Source organism: Lithobates pipiens, unplaced genomic scaffold, assembly GCF_037356315.1.
Source record: "Lithobates pipiens isolate NorthernLeopardFrog02 unplaced genomic scaffold, aLitPip1_a1.2 Scaffold_16, whole genome shotgun sequence".
Lineage (NCBI taxonomy): Eukaryota > Metazoa > Chordata > Amphibia > Anura > Ranidae > Lithobates > Lithobates pipiens.
In genome coordinates this window covers 89,857,046-89,867,664 of record NW_027507748.1, presented here as the reverse complement: position 1 = coordinate 89,867,664, position 10,619 = coordinate 89,857,046, and the positions used below count along the sequence as shown (strand labels likewise).

At 42.7% G+C, this 10,619-nt stretch overlaps 1 protein-coding gene across 5 annotated transcripts in view; it reads left to right on the top strand.

The window, feature by feature from the left end:
• The first annotated feature begins 2,963 nt into the window (after nucleotides 1-2,963).
• The window catches only part of GBE1 (1,4-alpha-glucan branching enzyme 1), a 267,974-nt gene continuing 260,318 nt past the window's right edge, over nucleotides 2,964-10,619 (top strand). Inside the window, exons 1-2 of one of the 5 annotated variants that reach the window (XM_077480107.1) lie at nucleotides 3,015-3,208; nucleotides 4,848-4,943. Coding sequence is in view for 3 of the 5 variants with exons in the window: in XM_077480103.1 (XP_077336229.1) it covers nucleotides 3,084-3,106; nucleotides 4,848-4,943 (119 nt within the window). In the remaining 2 variants the exon portion in view is untranslated. Of the gene's footprint in view, nucleotides 3,209-4,847; nucleotides 4,944-10,619 lie in introns of all 5 variants that reach the window. The other 4 variants (XM_077480103.1, XM_077480104.1, XM_077480105.1 and 1 more) reach the window with 4 other exon arrangements.

Sequence of the window (10,619 nt, the reverse complement as noted above, 5' to 3'; positions counted from 1 at the left end):
TATTTCCCGACCAACTGGGCCGGACGGACCTAATCCGATCATGTGTATAGCATTTTGATCGGACTAAGTACCACGCATGCTCACATTCAAATTCCGACACGGAAGCGCTCGTTCAGGTAAAACTACTGCTCGTAAGCGACATAGCACATTCGTCACGCTGCAATGTTAAAAATTCATTCATCAAGCGAATTCTACAATGTTTGATTTTGTTTTTTATTTTTTGGATGTTTTTTTTGGGGGGGGGGATTCCCTAAAAATCTCCTTTAAAGACACTTTGCTCATTTCTCCTTATTTTTTTTTTTTTTTTTGTGTGTAAACTTACAACAACAACATTATTGTATTTTTTATATTTTCTTTTTCTTTTTTAATCTACAGGAGGTTGTTTAGTGTTGGTACCCCTTGTTATTTAGTTCACTTTGTATTTTGGAAATGTACCTGCCTGCTCACAAATTAACTGTACTTTTTGAAGGAAAACACATTACACAAGTACGTACAAAAAGGGGAAGTTTGAGACTTTAAATGAAGCACTAGGATAGTGGAGGAGAATTTTAACCATGTTTATTTATTTTATGCATTATTCGATAAAAAACTATTTATTATAAATAAATCAAATTCATAGTATGTATAGGCTTCAATACAATAAAAACATGATATATAGTATCCACATATAGCTGCACATGATAATAATAAATAAATTAATTGGGTAATGTGGCATAATAATGCCTATGACAGCAAGCCCAAGATCGACAGATATATCCACATGGTAAGTATGCATCCAATAGATGTAAAACAAAATTCAATTTATAGTAAATAGTCAAGAACTGAGTATGGTTCCGTATACAGTGTAACTAGGACATCAAATCAAAAAGCTTGACGCGTTTCGTGGGTGTCTCCCCACTCATCAGGAGCTGATGCTACCACAAAGTTCCTATAGAATAAAGTAAAAAATATATAAATAATATACTGACCAATAGATAGAAATAGACTCATGAGAATATGATACAAGTAGGTAGTTTGGCCAGGGCAGACTCACCAGTCCGGACGACAAGTGCAGCGCGCGGCGGTGGACGCTGGGCGGGCCAGGAGCACACTCCCTCCACGGGAACTGAGGCGGCAAAGAGATGGATGTGATATCCGGCACGGAAAGAATGCACCAGCATAGGAAAGTGTACCCTTGGGATACATTTAACCCTTTGATCGCCCCTGATGTTAACCCCTTCCCAACTAGTGTCATTAGTACAGTGACAGTGCATTTTTTTTAGCACTGATTACTGTATTGGTGTCACTGGTCCCCAAAAGTGTCACTCAGTGTCCGATTTGTCTGTCGCAATTTCAAAGTCCCACTATAAGTCGCTGATCACTGCCATTACTAGTAAAAAAATAAAATAACAATTCCAAAAAAATCCCATAGTTTGTTAGACACTAGAACTTTTGCAGAATTTTTTATTTTTTATCGAAAACATGTAGCGGAATACATATTGGCCTAAATTGATGCAGAAATTCGATTTTTTACATTTTGTTATTGGATATGTTTTAGATCAGAAAGTAAAAAATATAGTTTTTTTTTTCATTTTCAAAATTGTCGCTCTTTTTTTTTTGTTTATAGCGCAAAAACTAAAAGTCCCAGAGGTGATCAAATACCACCAAAAGAAAGTTCTATATGTGGAAAAAAAAAAAGGACATCAACTGTATTTTGGGTACAGTGTTGCACGACCGGGCAATTGTCAAAGTAACACAGTGCCGTATTGCAAAAAATGGCCTGGTCATTAAGGAGATAAACCTTTTGGAGCTGAAGTGATTAAACCACACCCATTTTTCGCTACAGCGCCACATTTGTTTGCTCCTGCTGGACCATGCCTACAACCGAATGTCCCACCTCTAAATAAAATTATACTCCACCTACAGAGAATGTTGGCAACTATGGTGTTCTAATCCCTCTCCAATCTGTCCAAAACTAAAAGAAAAACGTTGCCGTTGATTACTTAACCACGTACGGACCGCCCCGTCCCGCCGAACTCGCATGCAGAAGCGAAAACACATGCGCAAGTAGCACCCGCATATGAAAATGGTGTTCAAACCACACATGTGAGGTATTGCCACAATTGGTAGAGGGAGAGAAATAATTCTAGCCCTAGACCTCCTCTGTAACTCAAAACATGCAACCTGTAGAATTTTTTAAACATTGCCTATGGAGATTTTTAAGGGTAAAAGTTTGACGCCATTCCGCGAGCGGATGCAATTTTGAAGCGTTACATGTAGGGTATCATTATCTTTCACAATATAAAAAAAATATTGGGTTAACTTTACTGTTGTCTTATTTTTTAATTCGAAAAGTGTATTTTTAACAAAAAAAAGTGCACTTGTAAGACCGCTGCGCAAATATGATGTGACAGAAAGTATTGCAACATCCTCAATTTTATTCTCCAGGGTGTTAGAAAAAATATATATAATCTTTGGGAGATCTAAGTAATTTTCTAGCCAAAAATGTAATTGTAAACAATAAATCTCAGAAAGAGGCTTGGTCCATAAGTGGCTAATACAGCTCCCTATGTCAGAAGTGCTTAGTGTATAGAGCCCACTCTCACATAGAAGCATGATAAAGAGAGAGGTTTTCCACATCTAGACGCAGACTGATTATTTCTATGCTAGATTCAGGCATACGAATGTAAGTTTGGATATTTTTTAAATAAAGTTGAATGGTTCACATCATTTAACTCAAACTGTTTTCCGGTTAACTGTGGTTGCCGAGCAACAAGAAAAAAACGTCTGAGTGCAAAGCACCGTGGGTAAATGAAAACGAGGCTTGGAACTCGGAAGGAGCTAACTGTGTAACATCGTGAGCAAATATAGTACTAGAAGAGTAAAGGGCTTGCCAGGCAGTGTGCGCCGTCAAATTATGGTGCTATCCATGTGGTAGAAGAGTGAGGAGGGACGTAATTGGTGTATATTATTAGTTCGGAAAGGCGATTGGTCAGACCCGTGTACCTCATACCGGAAGCAGGAAGAGAATGACAGAGTGCTGCAGGGAGGGGGGGAAGGACAGTGACAGCCAGTTGTGAAGAGGTCTGCTTCTAGAGAACAGCATGGACGGCAAGAGGGTCACGGGGTGAGGGAGATACTGCACCCGCCAGCCTGCTGCATGGCATGCTAAGCTTGCTGCACTCTGCTGTCCTATCTCTACTCCAGGGTGAAGGGGCAACACTGACAGGTGATCAGCAGATTTCATACAAACTGTCTTATACAGTGCATGCACATACGATCCTATATAAAATAAATAGACATAATGAGTGCATATGTAATATAAGGAGACCTAGTGAGTGCATGCACAATAGTATACAGAGATATAAGGAGCGCATACACAATAATATAAAGAGATATAACGAGTGCACACAGTAATACAAAGAGTGCACAGACATGAATATAAATGAACATAGTGCACACACATTAATATATAGAGACATAACAAGTGCACTCACAATCATAGCGACATAAGTGCACACACAGTAATATAAACAGACATAACAAGTGCATCTGCAGTAATATAGGGAGACCTAGCGAGTGCACACACAATAGTATACAGAGACATAACGCACACAAACAATAATATAAAGAGACGCAATGAGTGAAACCAGTAATATAAAGAGACCTAATGAGTATACACACAATAATATGAAGAGGCGTAATGAGTGCACACCCAATCATACATAGCGAAATAAGCAGAGTTCCACCCAAAAGTGAAACCTCTGCTCCCCCCCCCCCCCCCCCCCCCTTGCCAAATTTGGCACCTTTCAGGGAGGGAGGGGGAATGCACTTCTGGGGATTGCACTGTGGTGCTGTCCCTCAGAAGTTTGGCCTCCTTTGTCTGCCGTCTGGCCAGTTAGGACACTCTTCACACACAAGCGCAGTAGGGAACTGGCTGTGAAGCCGAAGGGTTTTCCTTTCCACGAATGGCGGAAAGTGAAAATTGGCTGGGGTGCCGACATTGGGGGAACCCTGGACAGGTCAGCAGTTATAGTATGTGTACCTGCTGAATTAAATTTTTTGTGGGGGGGGGCGGAACTCCTCTTTAAATAGACAAAGGGTGCATGTTAAATAATTTAAGAAGACCTAGTGAGTGCACACACAATTGTATACAGAGACATAACGAGTGCACACACACACACACAATAAGACCCCTTTCACACTGAGATGTTTTTCAGGCGCTTTTGGGCTAAAAATAGCGCCTGTAAAATGGCTCCCCTGCAGTCTCAGTGTGAAAGCCCGAGTGCTTTCACACTGAGGCGATGTGCTGGCAGTACGTTAAAAAAAAAAAAAAAAAAACTCCTGCAAGCAGCATCTTTGGAGCAGTGAAGGAGCAATGAATGGGCAGAGCGGCACGTCACAGGTCGTTTCAACCCTTTTTCGGCCACTAGCAGGGGTTAAAAGAGCCCCACTATTTGGCGAAAACCTCTGCAAAAACTACGGTAATGCGTTGATAAAAATAGCGGCGCTTTACTGCCGACGCTCCAGTGCGAAAGCTGCCTTGAAGAGCCATAACGAGCGCACTAGGGCTGAAATAATCAATTATCAAAAAAGTTGGCAACTATTTTCATAATCGATTAGTTGGGCTGCATACAGAATGCATTATTTGTTTACATGTCAGGAAATACAGTGCAGTGCATGTTTAGCTCAATACACCATTCGTACATGTCAGTACACACAGTGCAGCACACATACAGCTCAGTTCACTGTCATGTCAGTAAGTGCCTGGGAACTTGTGAATGTGTGAGGAGCAATGCCTTGTGGGTCTTGGGCAGGAGAAGGGAGTGATTCTAAATGTAGAAGTTTTTTTTTTTAACTTGCTATAGGGGTGCTCTGAAGGCAGGAGGAGCCAGAAGCACAGATGGGGGACTCCAGAAGAGGAGGACCTGGGCTGCTCTGTACAAAACCATTACACAGAGCGGGTAAGTATAACAAGTTTGTTGTTTTCAAAAAATAAATCAGCATTTACAATAACTTTAAGAGCGCTGTGCATCTGAACCCAGAGAATCTGGAGGCTGACAAACTGGGAGGTAATATAAGGTATTACAATTACTTTTAAAGTAAAAGTTTACCCCAGTATTGTGAATTATATCTAAAATGATAAAATCCCTGAAAAAAGTCTCAGCCTGTAGTATTACTTTAATATAAAAGATTTATTTGTACTACCTTTGCAGTGCAAACTAAATTATACACCAAGTCTTTTGAGGTTTTTATCCAATAATCGAAACAATAATCAACTAACTAATTATGAAAATAATTGTTATCTGCAACCCTAGAGCGCACACACTGTAATATGATGAGGCATAACGAGTGCACATACATTAAAGCGTTTGTTACCCAAAAAAAATAAAAAGAAGGAAGATCATGTGTCTTTAAAACATGTTATACAGCACAGTGTTTGTGCTGTGTAATTTAACCCTTTGTAACACCTAATTTAGCCCTCAGTAACACCTAAAATAACCTGCTGATCCTGCCCCCCCCTCCTCTGTAAACTGACCAAGGTTTATCATGGCTGCTGAGGCCTGACGCCGTTGTCGGTTTACCTGCCTCCATCACCTGCAGCTATCCTGTCTTTCCTCTGCCCCCCCCCCTCCTCCTCCTTGCCTGTCTGCTCTGTGTCAATTGCCTTCCCCCTCCCCTCCTGCTGCTGCTGAAATAACATTTGAAATATTATTTAATCCCATGTTTGCTAATGCTGTGTGTCCCTGTTTCTGTGATTTATAAAAGAAAATGCTGTGTATACCTGATTTCAGAATGCCCACGTGAGTGGCCGGCTCTCTCCTCCTCACGTCTTGACCGACTTCATCAGGGGAATACCGACCCGCAAGCTGCAGTTGTCAGACGGGGATAAGAGAGCCGGCTGGTCACGTGAGCGCCGAGGGGCATTCTGAAATCGGGTATAGCATTTTTTTTTTTTTTTTTTATAAATCACAGAGACGGGGCACACAGCATTAGCAAACACACAGGATTATATAAAGTTAAATGAGTGGGTTAATAACCACTTTAATATAAAGAGGCACAACAAGTGCACGCACAATAATATAAAGGAGCATAATGAGTGCACACACAATTCTATAAAGAGACGAGTGCGCACACAATATTATAAAGAGATATAATGAGAGAACACACAATAGTATAAATCAAGCACAGGCAACTACAAGTCCCATCATGCCTCTGGGAGTAATTGTAACTGCCAACCTTGCAATGCCTCATGGGAAATGTAGTTGCACTTTATCTGGAGGGCTCCAAGTTGCCTACCCTGGTATAATTAGACATAGTGCACACAATAATATAGAGACCTACCAATTGCACACATAATAATATATAGAGAAATATGAGTGCACACAAATAATAATAATAAAAAAAAAAAAACCCATAAGGATGAGTTTCAACCCACTTTAGCAAACCTACCAGGAGCTGTAACTCAACTAAGCAGTCAGATGAAGCTGGGGCAATTTCCCACCCTGCAACCGCAAGTACACGGGGGGGGGGGGGGCAGTCGCTCTAAATCTGAGGGATAGATCTGAAATGAGTGGAAGCTCTGTTGATTTTATCATCCAAACATGTGCAAGCTAAAATGCTGTTTTTTATTTTCTTTGCATGTCCCCCTCGGATCTACAGTGACTTTACTTCCAAGTGCACTTGCAGTGCAAGGTAGATTTTCCTTTAGTAAACAACCCCCAGAATGTCTGTATACATGAGGCAGGGAACGCCTCAGCTGCTTATAAATAGCCCAGTACACTTACAGCTTCCTGGTGGGTTTGCTCAGGTGGGTTTGGACTAGGATCCTACCATGTCCAAGTTAATCCCAAAGAAAGATGTATTGCAAATATATCCACGATAATATAGAGAAACATAGTGCATTCACAATAATAGGTGGAATTAAATAAAGCCCTAATGTTACTTCTCTGGTGGTATGGCCCCTTGAAATGGCCTGTGTCAGATTAAAAATGCCTGGCTCTTACTTCGATAGCTTAAGAGCCCTTTCACACCGAGGGCGTTTTGTAGGCGCTATATCGTTAGAAATAGTGCCTGCAATTCGCCCTCAAACTGCTGCACCATTCACTCCAGTGTGAAAGCCCCGATGGCTTTCAAACCGGAGCGGTGTGCTGGCAGGACGTCAGGAAAAGTCCTGCCAGCAGCTTTGGAGCGGAGAAGGAGAGGTGTGTTTACCGCTCCTCCCCATTGAAATCAATGGGGCAGCGCTGCAATACCGCCGGCAAAACACCGCTATTGTGGCTTTCGCGTATTTTCGGCTGCACTCAGCCATTCTTGGCTATCTTCGGCTGTTCTCGGCGGCTTTCGGCTTTATACCCGAAAGGGCGCCATTTTTAAACAAAAAGACACTGACAAGGCTGCAATGGAAGGCTGAAAATGACTGACAAGGCTGCAAATGACTGACAAGGCTGCAATGGAAGGCTGAAAATGACTGACAAGGCTGCAATGGAAGGCTGCAAATGACTGACAAGGCTGTGGTGGAAGGCTGCAAATGACTGACAAGGCTGCAAATGACTGACAAGGCTGCAATGGAAGGCTGCAAATGACTGACTTGAAATCAGGGAAAGTTGGGAGCTATGTATATATAGTATATCTATATCGCTCTCCTGGCAATGCCTGCACATTACAGGCCCATAGACTTCTATGAGGCTGTGTTCTGAGGCCAGAAATGAAGAAAGACTAAAGTCTATGGGGCTGTAATGCAAAGATGTGGCCAGACAGATGGATGCCCTCTTTTTTATTTGTATATAGTAATTAGTATGTGGGTTATAGTCCACCTTCAAGTGCTGGACACTGCCACACTCTAAACAGGAAGTTGCCTCCCTATATAACCCCTCCCACTACTGGGAGTATCTCAGTTTTTTTTTGCAGGTGTCTAAGGTATTGGTCACAAGTGTAGATGCGCTGTACTGAGCTCCACTGGAGCAATCTGTGCATGGTACCCAGGCCTCCTATTCGAAGAAACGAGGTTTTGCCTGTAACGCTTCTCTTTTTAAAGAGCTCAACCCCAGGATCCAGTACTTTTGGTATTAAGGCCATAACATTTTACTGGTGGGGTGCTATTACAGGACCAGGATAGTGGGTTCCCTGAGGGTTCCTGAAGGTTTGTTAACGGAACACACTGTGAAGGGTGAAGATTGGGTCTGTTAGTTTTACCACAGAAAACCCTGCGGCGGAAAAGGTAAGTGGAGTTTGCTAAGGAATTTTCCAAATTTCTTATGAAATGTCTCCTTTTAACCACTTTCAGACCGGACTATTTTGCTGGCTTAAGACCAGACCACATTTTGCGACTCGGCACTGCGTCATTTTAACTGACAATTGCGTGGTCGTGCGATGTGGCTCCCAAACAAAATTTACGTCTTTTTTTTCCCCCACAAATAGAGCTTTCTTTTGGTGGTATTTGATCACGCTTTTTTTTACTTTTTGCTATAATATCCCCAAAAAATATATAAAAAAACATTTTTTTCCTCAGTTTAGGCCCATAGGTATTCTACAATTTTTTTGTAGATCAATAAGTGATTATTGATTGGTTTGCACAAAACTTATAGCGTTTACAAAATAGGGGATAGTTTTATGGCATTTTTATTAATATATTATAGTCTTTTTACTAGTAATGGCGGCGCCATTATGGCGGACACGTCGGACATTTTTGACACCATTGTCATTTATACAGCAATCAGTGCTATACAAATGCACTGATTCCTGTGTAAATGACACTAGTAGTGAAGGTGTTAACCAGGGGGGTGGCAGTGTAGGGGTTAAGTGTGTCCTAGGGGTGTGTTATTAACTGGGGGGGGCGTGGGTGTGTGTTAGTGAACACTGATCTCTGCTCCAATCGCAGGATGCAGAGATCAGTGTCAGTTGTTGCTAGGCAGAACGGGGAGATGCTTAGTTCCGCATCTCCCCGTTCAGCCTCCGCGGGAGAGGATCGCGGGTATCCCTGCGGCGTTCGAGTCCGCGGAACCCGCGACTGGACTCACGGTGGTTCCAACCGGCACGCACGCCACGCACGCGATGGCACGGTGGCAATTTCAAATGGATGTACCTATACGCTAGTTTGCCTGCCCATGCCATTCCGCTGACGTACATTGTCGTGCGCCGGACGGGAAGTGGTTAAAGTAAATGTTGTCATGCCTAAGTGTCACCACTGGGGGCTGTATGGAGCACGGACCTTCTCATGCTTTATTCAGATCATGCTGTGCCATAGAAACAGCAGACTTTTTTTCCTCCGGCTAGCAGGCAGACCTCCGGTATGTTTGGGGGGTTTTGCTTCCTCCAGACACCCCCACTTGAGCTTCCCTCTTCAAGAGGCTGAGTATAAGGGAGAACTAAAAATGATCGGCAATGCCGTTTTCTTTCATATCAGCTACAAGAAGGGCATCAGAATTGGCTGCTCTTTCTTGTAAAGAGCCATATTTTTATTATTCAAGGATAAGGTAGTATTGCGTCCTCATCTTAACTTTTTACTGAAGGTAATAACAGTTTTTTTATCTAAACCAGGATATTGTTCTACCTTAATTTTTCCAGAACCCTGTTCTATGGAAGAAAAATCACTACATTCTCCTGATGTGGTGAGAGCGGTCAAAGTCTACTTAAGGCGGCATCGACATCTACTGTTTCTAAATGGATTCGACAAGTAATTGTTCAAGCTTATGGTTTAAAGAGGTAGTTCTACCCTCTCAAATCAAAGCGCACTTCTCTAGGCCTGTTAGTGCTTCGTGGGCAGTGCATCACCAAGCATCTATGGTTCAAATCTGTAAGGCTGCAACTTGGTCTTCAATCTATACATTTAGCAGATTCTATCTGGTGGATGTAAAAAGACATGAGGATGTTGTCTTTGGGCGAAGTGTACAGCAGACAGCAGTATAAATCCTCTGATCTCATGGTACCCTACTTTGGTTGTGTCTCCCTCTCCTCAGTTGGCATTGCTCTGGGACATCACACATAATAATTACTATGGCTCTGTGTCCCGTGATGTAGGATTAAAGAAAATAGGATTTTTATAGCAGCTTACCTGTAAAATCCTTTTGTTTTGAAGTAGATCACAGGACACAGGTCCCGTCCCTCTATCTAGTATACACGTCAGTGGCGGCCCGTCCATAGGGGGCGCCCGGGCGCCGCCCCCCCCTTCTGTGTGGTCACAAAAAATAAATAAAAAAAAATGTCAAAAAAAAATAAAAAGTTTTAAAACTGCCCCTTTAAAAAAAAAAGTTCTTTAAGGAAGTGCACTGTGCTCGAGCGCCGGACACAGTGCACTATGGGAACCGCCTCAGGGCGCTTTCTGAAGCGCTGAGTAGTTTCCGCCCGGCGCTGTAGTATGTGTTACTACGGCCGGGCAGTTTGATTGACATCTGAGTTGACTCAGATGTCACTTCCTGTCTTCTCTCTCCCATTGCACCTGAGAGAGGAAACAGGAAGTAAGAGGAGTAGAGCGGTGTGCAGGAGAGGAGCGGAGAACACCGGAGAGGAGCACACAGTCAGGTAAGTGGGCTTCGGGTGTGTGTGCGGGTCCTGGGCATACATGGGGACATATATACTGGGCATACATGGAGGTGTATAGTGAGGGCAGGTGACAGCAGACATAGCCTGAAGATCAATCT